This window comes from Centroberyx gerrardi, chromosome 16 (genome assembly GCF_048128805.1).
Source record: "Centroberyx gerrardi isolate f3 chromosome 16, fCenGer3.hap1.cur.20231027, whole genome shotgun sequence".
Lineage (NCBI taxonomy): Eukaryota > Metazoa > Chordata > Actinopteri > Beryciformes > Berycidae > Centroberyx > Centroberyx gerrardi.
Window position 1 is genome coordinate 29062781 of NC_136012.1, and position 22500 is coordinate 29085280.

Below are 22500 nucleotides of genomic sequence, written 5' to 3' on the forward strand. Positions count from 1 at the left end.
GGGGCATCCAATAATTGTTTCCTGTTTATAATTGTGGTTGCTGGCTGTGGTTGTTTATGACTGTGTTTATTAAAGCCTGTTTATGGTTGTTGTTTGTTCATTGTAAAACCACAAGTTTATTATTGCTTTAGTAATAGCAAAGGCAATGATTACAAGGGGAAAACATTTATGAATTGATGCAAATCTAAATAAAGCTTATTTGTTTGGTTGAGCAGATCCAGATCCAGATCCAGATCCAGATCCAGGTCTATAAAGCTGCTCTGTCTGCAGCTCTGAGCTGCACGTTTTATTCAGAGCTGGATCCTCTTTAACTAGTCAGGGAGTTAACTAGTCAATATGTTCACAAGTCAGGTGTTCACTAGTCAATGTGTGGACTAGCCAGAGTGTTACCTACTCAATGTATTAACTAGTCAGTGTTAAGCAGTCAGTATGTTAACTAGTCAGGGTGTTAATCAGTCAAGTTAACTAGTTCGTTAACTAGTCAGTGGGTTGTGGTCCACTGCAGTGAATGATGAGTGTTTTCTGCTTCAGGTAACCAGTCTCCAGTACCTACTGACTGACTGTTGGTCTGGGACAGTGAATCAGCCCGGCTCTCTGCTTCCTCCTTGATATTCTGCTCAACTGTTGCCTCTGATATTCCTCATGGTGTATGTCAAGATTTATAAATCGCGTCATCTCTTTCAACACAACACACACTCTGGACCCATGACCTCTGACCTCTTCCCGTCAGCAGCGTTCAGGCCGGTCATCGTCGATCACTCTGACCGGTTCATCTGAAGCCGCGGGCTGAAGGTGAACACCGTAAATAACTGAGTCTTCTGCAGTAAACCGCTCCGCCCGCCAGTTAACACTCCTGTCACTCAGAAACTGCTGTCCAGCTGTGTGACTTCCATCTGAGACTGTAACCAGACCAGGCTTTATTAGAAAACTAGTAAGACTTTAAGCATTAAAACTAAGACCTCTTCCCTTAAAATCAAGACCTAGTTTCCCTCTACATTAGTCTTAAATCTAACTCCTTTCCCCCTGCATTAACCTGATCGGATTGTAATCTAATAAAGCAAAAGCACAAAAAATCAAAGTGTAAACGCAGCCAAGCTGAGCTGAACATCTGGAGGTCAGACACACATCTGGTCACAACAACAACAAAGTGGAAATGCGATGCGTCTCCAGTCCACATGCAGACACTAGAGAACGAGACCAGGCTCTGATAGTAACACACCGGTCAAAATGTCGAGTCAGGAACAACAGGAGCATGCTGGGAGCTAAGCCTGCTGGGAGTCGTAGTCCAAAACAGACCATCTAAACTCCACAGGATCTGATGGAAAGATGGCTGTTCAGCTATAATGGAAATGATTGAGACAGTACTGACAGTACTAACAGTCCTAGTAACATTACCAAAAGTACTAACAGTACTAGCAGTACTAATACTAGTACACTTTTTACCTTATCTCCTTTCTTCACTGTCCTCGTCGTCAGCTTCCCAATGGCTTTCTTAGCTGCATCACCAAGACGACGCTGAAATACAGAGAGAGAGAGAGAGAGAGAGAGATGAGAGAGAGAGAGAGAGAGAGAGAGAGAGAACAGATGAGAAAAACAGAAAAAAGAGGGAGAGAGGTGAAGGTGAATACTGAGAGCAAACGAACCCTGAGGATTAACTGGAGAACATGAAGAGCCGGCTTACAGAAAGATGTAAAGGACATTCCTTCCATGAGTGAATTAAAGTGACTTTATAAACTCTTGGAAGCACAGCATTCATTAAAGACAGTGATGTTAGATGGTGACTAAGTTTACATGGACAGCAATAATCTGACTATTGGCCATATTCTTAATAAGAAAATATTCAGATGAACCTGTTTCCATGTGTTGCTTATAGAACTGTTCCATTCATGTTCCTGTTTCCAGCTGCGGAGCAAAGTCCGGTCAGCAGGACCGAGGAGGATCACCGGAGACTCGGACAGTTTCAGACTTTACTGAAAACTTCATGATCTCCGTTTCCCTCTAAATCCTGAGCATGCTCAGTTTCAGCCTCTCCTTCTGTTTCCTGCTGTCAGTCTCTTTCTCCTCTGAAACCAGTTCAGCCTCTGGAAGGCAGAGGAGCGTCAGGCGGTCGGATCGCCGCTCCGATCCTCCGATAGAGAGTCCTGGTTGGGTTCAGGTGTTTACAGTCTGAACCGCTTCAGTAATGAGACTGAAACCAGAATACTGCACATGTCTTAATGGGATTCTGCTTACTGACTATGACTTTATTCAGGTTCAGGGGATCAGAAAATGCTGATTACAATTTCTTATTCAGACTGTTGCGTTAATCAAGTTCATATTGGATTATTGCTGTCCAGGTAAACGTAGTCAGTGACTGTTTCTGCTCACATTAGTCCCATTATCCCTGCTATTAAATATGATCCAGGCCTACTGAACAGAGTGAAAGTTCCTGGACAGAAAGGGAAACTAACTGCACTAAGAAGTCAGAGGAAAGGTGAAATGAAAGTATCGCTGCAGCACAAGGTGGCCGTTCACTCTAGAGGATGCTGTCCACTCCCTTCTCTGAGTGGCGTCCTTGTTGGTGGGTTGAATTACACTAGAGAGGTTGGGGAGGTGGGGGGTGGGGGGTGGGGGGGGGTTTACCACACAGCTGCTCCATTAAGCTTTCAGCACAGATTTACCACATCAAATTTTCATGGCTGCTTCCTCTCACTGTCCTGAACAGCAGTGAGGAGGAGGAGGAGGAGGAGGAAGAGGAGGAGGAAGGAGGATGAGGAGGGAGGAGGAAGAGGAGGAAGAGGAGGAGGGAGGAGGGAGGAGCAAGATGAAGAGGAGGACAGGGAACAAGTGTGACTGGGATCTCTCTGAACCAGTCAGCGTTTCTCCTAGTTTACCAGTAGAGTTTAGTGATTCTAGTCCAAGTAGAGCCGCCTGCCTTCTATCCATCAAGATATTTACCATTAGCATCAATATATTAAGATATTTACCATTAGCATCAATATATTAAGATATTTACCATTAGCATCAATATATTAAGATATTTACCATTAGCATCAATATATTAAGATATACCATCAGCATTAATACATTTAGATATTCACCATCACCATGAATAAATTACGATATTTACCATCAGTATCAATACACTAAGATATTTACCATTAGCCCCTCCCAGAATCACAACCTTATGGTTCTGTGTTAGAAGTTGCCAACAGGGAAACTGGCTGCTGTTTGAGTGTTTGCACCTAACAGCAGTTCAGAGTGCCGACCTTCTTGGAGACGGGGGGTGGGGGGTGGGGGTGGGGGTGGTGGAGGGGTGCTGGAGAAGGATCCACAAACCGCCTCCATAAATCCGAATCTGAATTCAATTCAGACATTGGCGATGACGTGGAACCAGGAGGGGCGCGACTGGGAGGAACATCCTTCTTGATCCGAACCTGAACAGTCTGTCATTATTGGACTGCTGAGCCGACCGTAAAAAACACCATGTTCCAAAACAACGAGGTTCATAAGTGTACATGGTACCAGGGTTCCTCGGGTCAAAGGTCGATGATCAACTTTATAGTTGTTTCATCAGACCTGAGGCCAGATGTTGTGGACACGCAGGTGAAGAGAGGAGCTTAGATGAAAACTGATCATCATCTGATGGTGAGCTGGATCAGGTGGGGGTGGGGGTGGGGGGCACAGACCTGGTAAACCCAAATGTGTAGTGAGGGTTTGCTGGGACCGTCTGGTCCTGGTGGAAGAATGAGTTCAACGAGCTTCTCCCAACCCAAGAACCTGCTGGTGGACAGCGGGGGTGAGGGAGGCCGTCCAGCTGAAGAAGTTAGTTCAAGGGCCGCATTAGACTGACAAGGATGCGCCTCGTCTTCCCTCCTGTTCATGATATTCATTTATTAAGGCATCTCTGCTGTTGGCAGATGATGATCTTTTTGGCCTGATCAGATTTTTACCTCCATTGTGCATTGGAATGGTTTGGGATGAGGGTCAAACCTCCAAATCTGAGACCACGGTTCTCTCTTGGACAAAAGAGACCTGCCCTATTCAGATTCTCCAAGTGGAAGAGTTCAGGTATCTCGAGGTCTTTTTAACCAGTGAGCGTAAAAGGGATCATCATATTGACCGCTGGTCAGGTGCAGCAGCTGCAGTAATGCAGACGTTGTATCAGGCCGTGGAGGTGAAGAGCTAAGCCACGAAACAAAGCTCTTAACTTATGTTAGAGCTCCACTACCAGCGTCGCTCCACGTCGCCATCAGCGCTGCGCCAACGTGACGCTCTCCTGCTCCACAGAGCGCGTTGACTTTTGAATGAATACACCAGAAAACAATAAATTCAACTTTATTTCAGTGAGGGAGAACGCGTGCGTCAGCCATCGAGAATTGAACCTTGACGATTTTTTCGCTTGGATGCAGCCATCGGACACGAACGCAACGTGAGCAGTGGAGCATCTTTCAGTGCTGCTAAAGGAATCATTCCTTCGATGGCTGACAGCTGATGGCTGTAGCTGAGCAGAGCCAAGTCTACATTCTCATCCTCATCTACGGTCACCAGCTCTGGATAGTGTCCAAAAGAATGACATCACAGATACAAGCAGCACAAAGGAGTTTTTGTCCTCAGGTTGACAGGACAAGGAGCTCCGTGAGCCAGGAGGACCGAGGAGTCGAGCAGCTGCTCCTCTATATTGAGAGAAGACAGCTGGAAAGGTTCAGGCACTTGGTGAGGACGGCCTGTGGAGGTTTGCTGCTGGAGAGATTACATCTACCTGCATGCCTGGGAGGAGGAGCTGGATGGACTACATGTTAAACACAGGATGTTCTGTAACACTCTTCTACTGGCTCTGTTAGCTAGCCTGTTACCTGGCTGCATTAGTGTGTCAGTTAGTGTGTTAGCGTGTCAGCTAGTGTGTTAGCTAGCATGTTAAGGTGTTACCTGGCTGCGGTCGCGGGCGTTGGTGTAGCGGATCTTCTGGATGAAGTAGAAGATGAGCCAGGCTGATGAGATGATCATCAGGACAATGAAGGAGATGGAGACGAAGACCAGCGATCCTCGGTTGATGTTCTTGGCTGGGCTGCGCTGGCCGACAACCACAGTAACCAGAACCGTCAGGTTCCTCTCCAGATGGGCCAGGATCTCCTTACCGTATGCCTCGGTGATCATCACCGCCACCGTGTCGCCAGTTCCTGCAGGAAAACCAGCAGCTGAGCTTCAAGACCAGGAAACATCAAACACTGGGAGCAGTCACAATGATTAAACAATGTACGGTTTTCAAAACTCAAAAGAACTATTCAAGGTGAGCGCGAGGGTTTTTTGGTAGAAAACGGTAGAAACCATTCGACTCCAGATGTTATTTGTTTTATCTTATAACTCTTATAGCTGTTTTAAGAAACCTGGAACTAATTTCTCTACTGTTTTGAAAGGAAACGATCTCTGGCATAAGGTTCCTTTTGATGTTATTCACACAAATATACCTTAAGATGACTCCAATACAGTATATCCTAGCATTTTATCTATTGTAAACAGCTCTAGTTTTAAACCTCTCCTGAAGAAACCTAACTTAGATCCCCCAAACCCTAAAAACTATCTTCAAACTCCTGTTTTGATCTAAAGTTTTAGAAAACTTTAAACTCTATTTTGAACAAAACAACAATATTTTTGGGATCAGATTAGACGACTACAAAGAATGATTTTCCCTTTTCATGTTGTTTGATTCATTATCAGAGGAGGCAGAGAGGCTGAAAACTATTCAGTATTTCACAAGAAAAAAAAGCAAGTTAGAGAAAAATGGACATAATAAATTAAAAGGACCTTGGTAGTGTGTCTTCCAACAGAAACCTGAGTGATCTCTGACAGTGAGCTGACGTTTGAAGAACAGGTAGAGAGAGCAGTGCAGTCTTGCTTTCTAGTACAATTGAGAAATATCTCAAAAATCAAGTTGTTTTTATCCTTCTCAGATCTAGAGAAGGTCATCCATGCTTTTATCTCACGTTGTTCAGACTGCTTTAAGTTCCTGCCTCAGTCACAGCTGGTTCAGAGAGCAGCAGCTCGGATCTGAACCGGTATCGAATGAAGAGACCATGTATCTCCTATTTTACTGGTAGATAGATTTACATAGACTTAGATACAGAACTGATTTTAAGATTTTACTAAAGCAATAAGCCCCAAGAGGCTGTGGTTTACAGTGATTTTAGAACAGCTAACAACTCCTTAATAAGCCCCGCCTCGCTTATTGGGGCTTATTGCTTTTATAAAACGGTTACTACATATACCTGGCAAGGTTTCATAAAATAAACACACAGCAACAAAAAAATGCAATAATTTATTGATAACAAATAATCATTCTTCCGCCAAGCAATGTAGTTCTTCAGCGACATTTAGCAGAACGGTTGCCAAGCAACACACAGACACAGACAATTTGTTTGGCGCAGTAATACTGATGTGATGCGGTCACAGGTGTGTGTTTATAGAGTATTTTAAAACGGCTTCGAACGCAGCTCAGCCAATCATAATCAAGGACCGGAACTATCCGTTTTATAACGATCATGTAAAGCTCTGTCAGCTTCAGAGTGTGGGGCTGTGAGACTGTAACTGTGATTAAGGGCTTTACAAATAAACTTTTACAGACTGGATCCTCCAGGTTTTACACAAAGTGAATGATCGGCTTCAGGTTAGGATTGTTTCCCAAGTGGATAGAAAAAGCGTTTTGGAAATAAATTCTTCAGTTCAACCCCCACCTCAGGGTGTCTGACAGGGTGAGGCTGGGTGTGTCTCCCATCAGCCCCCACAGGCACCCAGACACATTCCTCACAAGTCTGAGCAGCACCCAGCCAGCACCCACCCAACATCCACCCAGCACCCACAGAGGTGAATCAGAAACATGGGAGATGTCAGAGGCAGTTTGTATTATTCACTACTGAAACATGGCACATGGCTCTTTTGGTAACCAAGAGCAACAACCAAACTACGAAGTTTCAATTACAACACGGAAACGTGAAGCCATTCAGCCTTGAGAATAAAACCTTTTATATTTTCTACACTTCACGTGTTGCCTTGGTGCTTGTGGTTTGTTTCCAACAGCCGTCCGTTCAGAGATCTGACCTCTGACCTCTGACCCGTTTCCTCGGAGCGGAGCAGCATTTAGACCACTGCAGAGCCTCTTTAAAAGCACTTTACAGCAGAATCAACCTGGCTTTGTTTACACTGTGATTTATTGGATTGAAGACACTTTTCTCTCTGAAAGCGACTGAGCTTTTGATCCAGTGTCAGTTCAGTATGGGTCTGACATGGATGTAAAACGTCTGTAAAGTATTCTGACTTCTGATAGGCTGTTTAAGCTCTAAATAGATGAATAGCATCCCTGTTGGTGGAGATGCTAAAGTAAAGCTTCATTATAAAAAGACTGCATAGACTCACATGAATAAACACAAACACTATGCGAAAGAGAGAAAAACCTCACATATAACAAGAAAAATAAAAATAACTCTCCAAAAAGTGGATTCTACACAAAGAGAGGAATGTACAGGTTTCTGAACACCTGAATGTAAAGTTTATACTGAAGGAAACACTATGACTGCATCCTCCATCTGTCTGTCAGAGCTGCTGGTTTAAATCCCAGGCTGTCTGTCTGTCTGTCTGTCTGTCTGTCTGTCTCTCTGCCTGTCTGCCTGTCTGCAGTACAGCATGAGGCTGATATGAGGAGTATTGATCCAGGTGACTCAGCTGCTCTCTGGGCAGACTGACAGACTGACTGGGTTCAGACAGACAGGACTACACAGCACCAGTGAGAGCTGAACAATTCATCGAAAAAAACAGAATTAAAATCGCAATATGAACTTCTGCAATTTCCAAACCTCAGAGTCTGCAGTTAATTTCTTCAGAGAGAGTTTGGTCCAAACTGGATTTGTGAACAAGGAGTTTTAGAGCTGCAGGTAATCTTTGGTCCATGAATCAAAACCTTTCATCAGACTCAAACTCAGTAAATCTGCACACTCACATCTAGTTTTTTTTTTTTTTACAAAATCACTTCCAGACTTTGACCCAGACCAGCCCTCCCCAGCCGGCGTGCAGATACTCCACAGTCCCTTGATCTGACCTCATGATGCTACCAGCCTAGCATCACGATACCAGTTAGTACCAGAATAATATGATATTACTCTAGTTTAACTAGAATACTCTCTGAGAGATGGAGGACACGGTGAGGCCGCTCTCCAATGACTTCAGCTTTTTATCACATTTTTTCAGCAGCACCCTTTTCTTTGTGTTTTCTGCTCTCCATGTTGCTTTGACCCAATCAATCCCAAACCGGCCAGCCCCTCCCACCACCACTTCACCACCAAGTCACTTCCAATCAGGTTACACTGGCAGCTGTGGAGGCCTTCTGATGACGGGGGAGGGCAGAAATACACTGACAAACTGTGGGACGCCCTCGCCACTCTACCGGAAGAATTGGAAGCAGTCGTCTCCATGGCGACCGATAGACGCCCCGCTCGCACGGCTGTTTTACAGTTTCAAATCTTACGAGAGGCAAAGATAACAGGTTGCAACTGTCCTGTAAACACATCACATCCAAAACCATGAGAATGACATGTGACGTAAATTGGACTTTTTTTTTTTATGCATGCAAACCTTTTTCTGTACGCTGACCGTCTGACTGCAGCTCACCATCTGACTTCCGGTTGCTTACTTCTTCTTCAGGTGTTACGAGGCTCAGGAACCAAATTGTTGCGTTAGCGCCCTCTGTGGCGACTGTTGATATAACTCTGACTCAGAAATAATAAGAACTCTGTCATTCACATGTTAGCAATGTGTGCATGGCCAGTCCGTCTCTGCTGGTCCTCCTGGTACAATATTACAGTACCCATAATGCCACACGACAGACTCAACATGTCCGTTTTAGTGGTTTCTTAACAAGCTCGTTAACATGAAGCAGTACGAGCTGTTTGGGTCAGAAGCAGCAGAGAAGAAGAACCTTCTGCCTCCATTTTGTCTTTTCTGTCCGTCTGAAACATCTCAGCTGCTCGTCATCTCTGCTTCACATTCCAACACACAGCACATTCCCCAGGACTAATATTTGTCCACAGTCACACAGCTGTACACAAACACACACACACACACACACACACACACATCGTGAGGTCGGAGTGACCTCATCAATTAGTGACGCTTTACCCGCTATATTTAGAACAAGACATTGATCCTCAGACCAACACTCCTCCTATATACACCTCCTCCTCTCCCCTTCTCTTCTCCTCTCTCCTTGTCTCCTCTCCTCTCTCCTTCCATCCTCCTCTCCTCTCCCCTCCTCTCTTCTCTCCTCCTCTCTCTCCTTGTCTCCTCTCCTCTCTTCTCCTCTCTCTTTGTCTCCTCTCCTCCCCTCCTCTCTTCTCTCCTTGTCTCCTCTCTTCCCCTCCTCTCCTCACCTCCTCCTCTCCCCGCCTCCTCTCCTCTCCTCCTCTCTTTTCCTCCTGTCCTCACCTCCTCCTCTCCCTGCCTCCTCTCCTCTCCTCCTCTCTTTTCCTCCTCCTCTCCCCTTCTCTTCTCCTCTCCTCTCTCCTTGTCTCCTCGTCAGTCAGTAAGTGAAGGCCGGCTCTGCTGTGCTGCCATGTTGCTCTGGTAGGAACCCGCTGCCCAGTGGAGGAAACGGTTCAGTGATATTAGGCGAAGAGCCAAACACAAGTTGGCGACGAACCCCAAGGACAGTTTGGCTTTGGATGTGTGTGTGTGTGTGTGTGTGTGTGTGTGTGGGGGGGGATCCACCAGCCAGTCCCTGACATCTTTAGAGGAAGCTCCGCCTCCACTCTGTGCGTCATGCCGCATACTGACAGCTATATGATGGATAACAATCATTCACAGCACAGACACGTGTTTACAGTTAGAATGAAAAATGTTGAATGTTGAATCTTTTTTTTTCCTGTTTGAGGGATTTCTATCAAAGTCAACTTGGCCAACACATCATCCAGGGAAAGGCTCGGTCGCTTGGTAAAACCACCGGAAAATATCACAGGACAGACTGCGCAAAACACTGCAAAACCCGCCGTCTGCCGCGCGTCGTCACGGAAACAGACGCCGAGTCTGAGAGGAAACCTGCTAAACCCCGATGTAGAACTTCAGAAATAAATGGCTGTGAATGACAGAATAAGCTGCTTCTCTACTGGCTGAAAATCAGATGTTCTGCCAATACATGACAACCAGTGCTGTGACACACACACACACACACACACACAGTGTCTCTGACCTTCGTGTCCCATCTTGACGGTCTTGTCGGTGGAGTTGTTGTAGATGAGGACGGCGGAGGCGTTGAAGGCCGCCGCCTTCAGGATCTTCTCCTTGAAGGTGCAGTTTCCTCGCTGCAGCAGCGCCACCCAGTGGACGGTCCGGGGAGGAACCAGGAAGCGGGTGTTCGGGTCGCAGCCCTGCCGGTCCACCACTGCGGAGACAATTGCCATAGTTACTGATTAGTTACTGCATAGCTACTGCTTAGTTACCGCTTAACAACTGCACACTTACTGTATAGCTACTGCATAGCTACTGCTTAGTTACTGTATAGTTACCGTATCGTTGTTGTATAGTTACATTGTATATATAGTTACTGCATATGTACTGACATTACTGCACTGTTACTGTATAGTCACCACTAGGGATGTTAATGATTAATCGACAATCAATTAATCGCCATTAAGAATTTCTATCAAGCATATATTAACTGATTAATCGACAATGTATGTGCTATTTCTCATTTCTTGCTGAAATGATTTACCACCACAAGGGCGCAATTTAACTTTCACCGCTTATACAGAGGAAGAAGAAAGCCAAGCAAGCGGGCGAAAAAGTCCAGTGTGGGAGCATTACACCCGAAAAGACAACAGTATTCATTGTAAACATTGTAATACAATGTTGAAATACAGCAGGTCTACAAGCACACTGACAGGGAATGCAGGAAGATCTTTTGAATTTTGTTTGGTTTATTAACTTGTTGAGTCGGCCTAAAGACACATTTTGTATTTTCTGTTTTCTATGTCAAAAGCTGTTTTTTACGTAATGATTAATCGATTAATTGGTCGTTAACGTGACTGACGGTCGATTAAGGAAATTGATTAAAATTTGCATCCCTAGTGACCACAGAGTTACAGTAGTTACTGATATAGTTACTGTGTATTTACTGCAACAACAAGGAAAAATACATTCAGCTCCTCAGGTGACAACGTCTTCACCGTAACACAGATTAACATTAAGAGGTCAGAGGTCAGACAGGAAGTGGTAACCCTGTCCGGGCCAGCAGACCAGCTGGCTTCCCTCCTGGTTCTGACAGATGAACATGTTGAAACGGACTCGGTTCAGTCTCCGGCTGAACACACACTGCTGCAGTTTGTGACTGGATGGTTTTACACTCGCTGCCCAGCTTCCTGTAGGGAGGGAGTTTTTAATTAGCCGCCATCCCAGCATGCCCTGCTCAGCCCGGGTCGCTCAACACCATGTGGACCTACTCAACCTCCACTAATGAGCTAATCAGCCCTCTGACGACATCTCTTCCTGTTGGTCTCCCTGATGAGGCAGAACATGACAGCCTGCTCTCCGTCAGGTCTGGGTGGGCGGTGATGCAACTTCCTGTTAGTCAACACTGTTACAGGAAGTTGGTTCAGGCTGGTTCTGTCTAGTCTGCTATCTAGTCTGTAGTGTAATCTAGTCTGCTATCTAGTCCAGTTTGTCTAGTCGGTTGTCAGTCTAGTCTAGTCTGCTGTTTTCTAGTCTAGTTTGTTGTCTAGTCTATTGTAGTTTGTCAAGTCTAGTCAAATCTAGTCTGCTCTCGTCTGCTGTCTAGTCTAGTTTGTCTAGTATAGTAAAGTCTAGTCGGTTGTCAGTCCAGTCTGTTGTCTAGTCTCTAGTCTAGTCTATTGTCTAGTCTGTAGTCTGTTGTCTAGTGTAGTTTGTCTAGTCTAGTCAAATCTAGTCTGTTGTCTAGTCTGCTGTCTAGTCTAGTTTGTCTAGTATAGTCAAGTCTAGTCTGTTGTCAGTCTAGTCTGTTGTCTGCTGTTTTCTAGTCTAGTCTGTTGTCTAGTCTATTGTAGTCTGTTGTCTAATCTGTAATCTAGTTTAGTCTGTTGTCTAGTGTAGTTTGTCAAGTCTAGTCAAATCTAGTCTGCTTTCGTCTGCTGTCTAGTCTAGTTTGTCTAGTATAGTAAAGTCATTTGTTGTCAGTCTAGTCTGTTGTCTAGTCTGGTAGTCTGTTATCTAGTCTAGTCTGTTGTCTAGTCTGTACAGTCTCCAGTCTCTTTTTAGTCAAAATCGTTGATTTAATAGTATGCAGTCTGTGTTCATTATTGTTCATACGGTAGAAAAGGACTCACACACTGACCAGGTAAAGTTCTATCATTCTATCCTGTATAGTTGTTATCTTTATTTGATGTTCTCTGTAATGCTGACCTGTTTAATTATAAAAATTTACATTTTTTGTTTGTTTTATGTGGAAATTTTTTTCCAGTTTGGACAAGTTCATCTGAAAAGTTACTGTCGTCCTGCAGTATAAATACAGCAGCAGGATAAAACAGGAAAACGAAGGCCGTTGGTGTGTGTTGGTGTGTGTCGGTGTGTGTTGGTGTGTGTCGGTGTGTGTCGGTGTGTGTCGGTGTGTGTCGGTGTGTGTTGGTATGCCGCTGCCAAGGACGAGGCCTCGGCTCCGTCCAGAAGCCTGCAGTGTCCTTGGACATGCTGAGTGTAATCTGAGACATCGACCCGCCGCTCGTCAGTAGCAGAGATGCTCCGACCTTGACCAGCCTTAATGGAGCCTGGAGCCTCAGCTGCTGCAATATCTACACATCACAGGCAGATATATAGGTCGCCTCCAACACACACTGCTGATAAACTGCTCAGAGTGACTCGAACATGTTGTTGTACTGCAGAGTTGGACTTGCCACTAGTGTATTTTAACTCGCCCGGCAGGAAAACATGAAATTTACATAAATATAAGTAATTTATTGCTATGAAATGTATGGTATTGACAGTTCATAATATACAGCAGCAAAGTGACTGAAAAATGTAAATAATTGATTCATTGTGAATACATTTGAAATGTATGCTGTGTAAAAACTCTTGTTGAGCCCTTGTTGCACTGATTGAATTCATAGATGAGCCTCATAACTGTAAACATCAGTAGAAAGCAGATTAGAAACTCAGCTGTAGTTCTCCATCCATCTAACACACGACCTGCTGATGTCTGTCGACTGTCTGTGCCTTTAAACCTGAAGCAGCTCGATCTGCTGTTCTGGGAAATCACCCACAACATTTTCAACAGAAGAAACAGACTTTTACTTTTCACTTTCTAATTCAAACTCCCTGCTGCCGTGTTCACTGCTGTCTGACTGAGCTGGCGTCTGATTGGCCAGAAAAATCACAACAGAGAGGAGACGGGGCCAATGACAGAACAGAGAGGCAGCACTGTAAGACGTGACTGACCAATTAACTGGCCCAAGTTACTGTGTCACTGGCCCAAGTTACTGTGTTACTAGCCCATGTTGCCCAAGTTACCATGTTACTAGCCCAAGTTACCGTGTTACTTGCCCAAGTTACCATGTTACTAGCCCAAGTTACCGTGTTACTGGCCCAAGTTACCATGTTACTAGCCCAAGTTATGGTAACTTGCCCAAGTTACCATGTTACTAGCCCAAGTTACCGTGTTACTGGCCCAAGTTACCATGTTACTAGCCCAAGTTACTGTATTACTTGCCCAAGTTACCATGTTACTAGCCCAAGTTACCGTGTTACTGGCCCAAGTTACCATGTTACTAGCCCAAGTTGCACAAGTTACTGTTACTGGCCCAAGTTACCGTGTTACTGGCCCAAGTTACTGTGCCACTGATCCAAGTTACAGCGTTACTAGCCCAAGTAACTGTGTTATTGGCCCAAGTTGCCCAAGTTGCTGTGTTACTGGCCCAAGTTACCATGTTACTAGCCCAAGTAACCGTGTTATTGGCCCAAGTTGCCCAAGTTGCTGTGCCACTGGCCCAAGTTACTGTGCCACTGGCCCACGTTACCATATCACTGGCCCACACTACCGCGTCACTGGCCCACGTTACTGTGTCACTGGCCCAAGTTACCGTGTTACTGGCCCAAATTACTGCGTTACTGATTCTGTATCATAGTAGAACTGGTATGGTACTGTAGTCCCTCTCAATCTTTAAGAAAAGGCTAAAGACTCAGCTCTTTAGCGAACACCTTCTCACCTGATGGACTCTGTGTTCTGCCTCTCTGCCTCGTGGCTCCTCTGTCCTGTCGGACCAGATCTTAGCTTTATGGCTCTTCCTCTCGTTGTTCTCTCCTGACTAGATCCTTGCTTGTGTTGTATTAAAATCTCATGTGTACGTCGCTTTGGATAAAAGCATCTGCCAAATGGGAAATTATAAATTGTAGTCCTGATACAGTATGATAATAGAAGCAGTATGGTACTGTAGTACTGGTGCTGTACCAGTAGGACCAGTATGATACAGTACAGTAGTTGATGTTCACAGAATTGGGAGTGGATGCTGATGGTTGGTTTCCATGACAACAGCTCAGCCTCCAGGCTCAGTGTCTGAGAGAGAGTGTGTGTGTGTGTGTGTGTGTGTGTGTGTGTGTGTGTGTGCTGCTGGACCTGACCGGCTCTGTTTTCATGCTTCCTGTAAGCTGATGAGGAGCAGAGGTCGCCCCGACGCCAGGAAGACGACACCGCTCCCATAGGACGCATTATCGACATCACACACCCCCTCCGGCCAATCACAGCCCTTCTGGGGTAAAAAGCCACGGATGATGCAGCAGGATCATTCAGTATGACTGACACACACACTCATTTATCATCCAGACAGAAGCAGCTGCACTTCCTACATCACCTACAGTACAACCACTGGTAAGGAGGTCAGAGGTCAGAGTCTGGGTGCTCTGACCTCTAGCCTCTAGCCTACAATGATGATGATGATGATGGTAGAGCCTGGGAGACACACACACACACACACACACACACACACTGCTCAGCCTTGTGTTTGTTTTTCTGTGTATTTGTGTCAAAGCTGCTGGAGACAGTTACCTCACCACAGTGACCTCTGACCTCAGCATAGGGCTGGGTGATGTGGCTTAATATCACAAAATATTTTTTATCGATATCGATATATATCACGATACGGCTCATCTATGCAAAATGTAAAATAATCAAATCGATTATGAGAAAATGTTCAGGGATGGGAGGGGGAGAGCGCCGCTTTTAAACAGCGAGGGAGGAGCCAAGCCGGTTTTACAAACAAATGAAAAGCTGCTGGAGGGAGGGGGAGGAGCTTCGATCAGGACCAGAATTTGACAACAAGCTTTAGAAAAGAGGTGAAAACAGCAACACAGCTGGATATTGGTTTATATCATTATGACTCAAGGAAAATCTCCACATACTGTAGCACACATTAGCTTCAGGATTGGTTGTATGGTCTGATATCGTTTACTGCAGGTTTACATCTGCCTCAAGGCTGCGAACACTAGAAGACTTCAAAGCACACAACGGATCAGACAGATTTTTAGTGTGAATCGTGAATCTGCTGCAGGACTGGAATCACTGAACCAGAGAACTGAGATGATCCTGCCGGCTCTAATCTCAACATGAATCAATATGTATTAACATGCAGATTAATGCAGCGTGCCTTAACATGCAGCAATCAGGAACCTGAGAGAGAGACAGGTAATGTAGTTCGACTGCTAACTAACAGAGTTCCTTCATTATATTCATATTTATTTTTAATACATCTCTTCACCCTCGCCTCACTGTAAGCTTGGCTCTCATTGGCTGTTGGCGGACTCCACCCACCTCACTGTAAATTAACAGTAAACTAACAGTAAACCTCACTGTAAACTCCTACTGCCAGATAATCAATACACTCCTGCCACCACCTGATAATTGGCTGATAATTGGCACTGGCTGATTTTAAAAGGAAATTAATCAGGATTGTCACTGAAAGCTATATTTTTTTTAATCGCGCTACATTATGTGTCCCATGGCAGGTTTTATTTCTATTTACTGTGTTAAAGCCCCCATGTGTAGAATATTTACCTCAATATATCATTCTCAAATTAATGTGATAGCATGGTATAATGGCGTGAAATACGCGGCACAAAGACAGAGCCTCAACCAAAACAGAAAGAGGACTCACTCTGAAACAAATCCTCAAGTCCAGATTCAGTACAGTCCGACAGCAGCTAGCATCAACTGACAAGTAGATCTGACAAGTTATAGATCCACTTCACTATATTAATCTTTGCAACATTGATGTAGATTTCATTGTTCTCTGTTAGTGCTGAAATGATTTCAGTATCGGTGCTGCCTACTGGCAGACTGCCTGGGAAAAGAGGAACTTGTTCTCAGTTGGACTTCCTGGTAAAAAAAAGGTTAAATAAAATTTAATAATCCGTAAACTCCTCCCAGAAGGTCCAGAATCTGAACCAGACTAGACCAGACCAGACCAGACCAAGTGTACATGAACCAGGTATATATGAACCAGGTATGAACTAGATATATATGAACCAGGTTTTTCTAAACAGGTACAAGTGAACCAGGTGTCTCTGAACCAGGTACAGATGAACCAGGTCTATATGAACCAGGTGTATCTTAACCAGGTATAGATGAACTAGGCACATATGAACCAGGTATGAAGCAGTTATGAACAAGGTGTATAAGAACCAGCTGTAGATGAACCAGGTGTATATGAACCAGGTATGAACCAGGTGTATATGAACCAGGTATACACCAGGTGTATATGAACCAGGTGTAGCCTATATGAACCAGGTGTATATGAACCAGGTGTATATGAACCAGGTGTAGGTGAACCAGGTGTAGGTGAACCAGGTACGTACCTCCATGGTAGGGAGCGGGTGCGAGCACGATGCCCTTGGTGTCGGTTTTGGGGGAGTTCTGTCCGTACGTCCCGTCGTCGGTGCTCATCATGTGGACGGGGTTTCCTCGTCCGTCCAGCACCGTGGCGTTCACCGTGGCCCCGACGTGTTCCTCTTTACCCAGACTCCTGTCGGCCCGCACCGACGCCACGGCCGCGGCCCGGGTCAGGACCAGGACCAGGACCAGGACCGGGACCGCCGGGACGGGGAGACGGGTCCGCCTCGGGGACATCGTGTCCTCCCGTAGGTCCTCTTTACATCCAAGCTGCCAGTCAGGAAACAAAGACTAAACTCCTAGACGCTTTAAACAGATTTACTGCATGGCTCCCTTCAGCAGCAACATGCTGTCCTTATGTCTTCTCTATGTCTTCTTTATGTCTCCTTATGTTTTCTTATGTCTTCTCTATGTCTTCTCTATGTCTTCTTTATGTCTCCTTATGTTTTCTTATGTCTTCTCTCTGTCTTCTCTAGGTCCCTTTGTCCTTATGTCTTCTCTGTTGTCTTTATGTCTTCTTTATGTCTCTTTGTCTGTCTTCGTTGTGTCTTTATGTCTTCTTTATGTCCTCCTTATGTCTTTTTGTATGTCTTCGTTGTCTTCCCAATGTCTCTTTTATGTCTTCTTTATGTCTTCTCTGTGTCTTTTTTATATCCTCCTTATATCCTCTTTACTTCCTCATGTCTTCTCTGTCTCCTTTATGTCTTCTTTGTGTCTCTTGATGTCTCAGCATGTGTCTCCTATCGGCCTTGCAGCCAACAAAAAGCGACACATTAGAGTCATATAAACAGGGCAGATACTGACAGTACTAATACTAACACTAATATTAACAGTAATAATAGTAATACTGAGGCTGTTCAGTACAGCTGAGGGTTTCCTGTCATAAATACGGAGCATGCATCATAAGGCCAACATCTGTCCAACAATAACACCGTCACACCGCCTCCCAGCCCGGCTGCTGCTGCGCATCACCGTGTCTGACAGAAATATCCGTTATAAATATGAACAGCAACCTGCAGTATTGAATAACCGGACTATGACTCAGTGTTAAAACGCCGTTTAAACAGAAGCTGTAACGTTATTCCGCTTTGTGTCGGACTGACAACCTACCGTGTGCACGCGGACAGACAGGCTCCCGCTAGATCCCGGTAGATTCCGGATTTATCTCGGTTGGATCCTGTTTTTATCCCGCTTGGTTTCCGTTTGTTTCCGTTTGAATCCTGTTTTTATTCCGTTTTATCTGATTTTTTTCTCTCTCTCTCGCGGACGGACGGACGGCGGAGGGCTCGAGCCCGTCTCTCCGTTTCTCTCTGCTCGGGCCGCACTGCGCAAGCGCAGAGCCACAGCAGGGAGACAGGGCGCGTGTACCTTCATGTTTAGGTACGTGAGATCTCGGCAGCTGTCGCGATACCTGCTGGGAATCTGCCTGTCTGTCTCCGCCTGTCTGTGTCCGTCTTTCTCTGTCTGTCTGTCTGTCTGTCTGTCTGTCTGCCTGTTTGCCTGTCTGCCTGTCTGTCTGTCTGCCTGTCTGTCTGTCTGTCTGTCTGCACATTTGTAAACAGACAGGCATGTACATTTTCAAAAACAGTTCAGTCTTTTGAGTCATTGAGATGACTGAATTATTTGTTGTGAAAACATGAACTATAAAATAGCAAAACAAACTAAAATTGTTTACACGAGTACATCATGACCATGATCTATAATAACTATTGATTTGGTTTGAGAACATGAACTATAGCCTACATCATCAGTTCCCTTCAGCAGAGAGGGAGACAGGACAGAGAGAGGGAGACAGGACAGAGAGAGGGAGACAGGATGGAGAGAGAGAGAGAGAGAGAAAGAGAGAGAGGATGGAGAGAGGGAAACAGGACAGAAAGAGGGAGACAGGATGCAGAGAGGGAGACAGGGCAGAGAGAGGGAGACAGGACAGAGTACAGACAGACAGACAGACAGGCTACAGACTGACAGGCAGACTGACAGACAGACAGGCAGACAGACAGACAGACAGATAGCAGACAGACAGGTAGACAGACAGCAGGCAGACAGACAGACAGACAGATAGCAGACAGACAGACAGATAGCAGACAGACAGACAGACAGCAGGCAGACAGACAGACAGACAGACAGACAGACAGATAGCAGACAGACAGACAGACAGACCTGCTGCACAACTCTCTGCTTCATCAGGACTGACATCTAGTGGATGAAGTGAGTAAAGACAACAGTCAGACTCATGTTAAAGGAATAGTTCACCCCAAAATGGAAATCCAGTCATCATGTCAGTGTAAACTCTGGTGAAGTGTGTTAGTCCATATCACTCTCCAGGAGCTTCCAGCAGAACTGTGTAGCGGCCTTCTCCAAAACAAGAGTTCCAAAAATAACAAAAAATAACTATAAAATGACTCCATACAGCTTGTGAAGCATAATCCAAGTCTTCTGATGCCATATGATCGCACTGTGATTGGAAAAAAACATTTTATGCATTATTTAATGAAAATCGAGTCGTTCTCTGTGCGACAGCGCGTGATGTTTGTGCTTCGTTTTCTACACATTTCCCTGGAATTCAGCCTGACGTGTTTGTTGTCTTCTAGTTCTACTTCTGTTCTCGTGTCTTCACTAGAATTTAAAATAAAGTTCTGTGGGTTTGAACAAAGCTTGGCTGTGAAACATGAGTCTGTAATAATGGTCCCGGCCGCAGGAGGGACTGGAGGGTAGTTTACACTATCATGACCAGAAACAACTTAGTCACATCCAAGTAAAATAGATCTAATCACTAGTTATAGAATTAGAATGACGGGTAACTACTGAGTAATATACAAGTAAAACAATCTGCTTTAACCAGTAATTGTATTAGATAAGTGGCACTACCACACACTGCTGAAAACTGAGAGCGGTGCTGGAGGCGAAGGATAAACTAGTTGAAAAAGTTAGAAACACACAACACTGTCTGCACTGACTTCTCACAGAGGGAAGGGACAGTCAGTACAGGAAGTGACTAAATCAATGTTTTTTCATTAGCTTTTCATCTGCTTATAATGTAGAATGCATACAATACATTATATATTTTACAACAGACATACCAGTACTGACTATATACAATATTCACATAGGTGTACAAACACAAATAACAGAAAACAACAGAAACAGAACAGATCTAGCTGGTAAAAAGCACTTACTTGTACATCACTCAGTTACCAGTCATTCTAATGCTATAAGGAGTTATTACATCTATTTTACTTGAAAATTCCTTAGTTATTTCCAGTCATTACTACGTAATGAATGACCTGTAATTTAAAGGGTTAACCAGCTAGCTAGTTCCCTTCAGGGTCAAAGGTCACCTGGCTCTGAACTGATGCCATATTGGGAGTGATGTTATGAAATTCTCCCAGGGAGCATTGCTGCCTCCGGCTATAAGATTGTACATACAATCAGCCTTCTGATAAGAAGCAACTTCCTGTTTAGGTCAGAGGAAACTTCCAGCTGCTTTGCTGTGATTGGATAAGGAGGGAAGGGCCCCTCAGTGAGTCTCTGAATTCACTTTCTCAACCAGACAGAAAACTGACAAAACTGTAAAATGATTGGAAAAGACAACAGCAGCCTTCCAAAGGCAACAGGAAAGTGACTGTGGAGAGAAACCCTGCAGTCGCTGATTAAATAACATCTGATGAGACTCACCTTGAGCTTCCTCTGATCGCATCACTTCCTGTTAACATCACATTAACACTTCCTGTTAGGCTCTGAAAGCACACTGTGAGCCTCTGAGAGCTGAACAAACACTGCTTCTGTTCTCATTATTATTCACTAAAACCATCATTTATTTATACAGGCTAATATTTATATTTAGTTGTAGTAGTTGTAGTTTTCGTAGTAATAGTAATTGTAGCAGCATTAGTAATGTAATAGTAGTAGTAGTAGTATTAGCAGTAGTAGTAGTCATTAATATTATCATAATCACCATTGTTCTCTTTCTGTTTCACAGCTTTGTTGAATACTCCATTCTGATTGGCCGGTGAGGCGTTCTGAGGTTCGTCTGGACACTGTCTGACTCGACAGAACATCTGACCTGAAGCTCAAACTCCTCTCTGCTCTTCTCTTTCTGTTCTGTATGACAGAGGAATAACCTAACCTCCATCCTCATGTCCTTAATAATTACAGACCAGTTTCATATCTTCCCTTTCTTTCTAGAGTTTTGGAAAGAATAGCAGCTTCCCAGTTAAATGATTATCTGTCCAGCAACGGACTCTTCGAACCATTTCAATCTGTCTTCAAGTTATTTCATAGCACTGACACCAAACTCACAAAGGTGGTAAAAGACCTTCTGCTTACCTCAGATTTCAACTCTCCTCAGTTTTAGTTCTACTTGATTTGAGTGTGGCCTTTGTTTCTTGATCACAATATACTTGCAATATACAGTATACTATCGCCTAGCAAACTACACCGGCACCTGCAGCCCCACACTGTAAGGTAAGGTAACTATGGCGTACCACAAGGTTCAGCTCTCGGCCCACTGCTATTCTCTATTTACATGCCACCTCTTGGCAAAATGATCCGCAATTACGACGTCAATGTCCACTGCTATGCTGACGATACTCAACTCTACATATATAAGCCTAACGACCGCTCACAATTTGCAAAACTAAAAGCACGCTCATCTACACTCAAAAAATGGATGTATTTAGATTTCCTGCTTCTGAACGGCAGCGAAACAGAGATGTTAGTTGTTGTTGGTCCAAAGACACAAAGGTCTCGGATGTCACTTTACATTTTGGATAATGTCTAATCTCGTTTCACTCACACATCGGTGATATCACAAAGATAGCATTTTCCACCTTTGTAATATCGCAAAAAATCATCCTTTCTTAAATATGGCCGACGCTGAAACCCATGTAGATGCATTTGTTTCATCAAGACTCGATTATTGTAACTCCAGTATTAAAAACCTTCAACATGTACAAAATGCTGCTGCTAGAATATTAACTAAAACTGGAAAATTTGATCCCGTTACACCCATTCTGACCTCAAGCCAGATCTGACTGCAAAGTGCTTCTGCCGTTGTATTTATCCGACCTCGTCGTCCTCACGTTCCCCTCCGATCGCAGGACGGTTACCTTACTGTCCGGAGAATCAAGAAGAGATCAGCAGGGGCGTCCTGGTGGTTCAGTGGTCTAAGTTCACATACCCATGTAATAAACGTGATGTCCTGGGTTCAAATCTGGCCCAGGACCTTTGGCATACATCATCCCAATATCTTTCCTGTCTCTCTCCACTGTAAACTTTCAAAATGGCCAAAAAATATCTTTAAAAAACCCCAGAAGAGATCAGCAGGCAGCAGAGAGTTTTCCTACCGAGCTCCACATCTGTGGAACCGACTCCCTGTTGTGGTTACGGAAGTTAATTCTTTGGAAATCTTCAAATCGAAACTCAGAATCTATTTAATCTCACTGACATACGACCGACTGACCGCTTGACCGTCTGGTTCGGGACCGACAGTCTGTTCTCTCTTCAGTCCAGACAGCAGTAATATAGGAACCGACCCAGTGTAGCGCTGCCTCTCGTCTGTCTGCATTACACTCACTGCCTGTCTGCTGTCTGGATGAGCTGTGTGTGTGTGTGTGTGTGTGTGTGTGTGTGTG

At 44.6% G+C, this 22500-nt stretch overlaps 2 protein-coding genes across 5 annotated transcripts in view; both read right to left on the reverse strand.

Annotated features, from left to right (window-relative positions):
- Window positions 1-18176, reverse strand: part of rnf130 (ring finger protein 130) — a 26679-nt gene extending 8503 nt beyond the window's left edge. For all 4 annotated transcript variants that reach the window (XR_013507240.1, XR_013507239.1, XM_078288959.1 and 1 more), the window contains exons 1-5: window positions 17978-18176; window positions 16834-17615; window positions 10211-10402; window positions 4909-5159; window positions 1444-1515 (exon numbers count right to left, since the gene is read on the reverse strand). Coding sequence is in view for 2 of the 4 variants with exons in the window: in XM_078288959.1 (XP_078145085.1) it covers window positions 1444-1515; window positions 4909-5159; window positions 10211-10402; window positions 16834-17104 (786 nt within the window). In the remaining 2 variants the exon portion in view is untranslated. The remainder of the gene's footprint in view (window positions 1-1443; window positions 1516-4908; window positions 5160-10210; window positions 10403-16833; window positions 17616-17977) is intronic.
- The window catches only part of rnf4 (ring finger protein 4), a 132237-nt gene that overhangs the window by 64689 nt on the left and 45048 nt on the right, over window positions 1-22500 (reverse strand). The gene's annotated exons all lie outside the window — the stretch shown is intronic.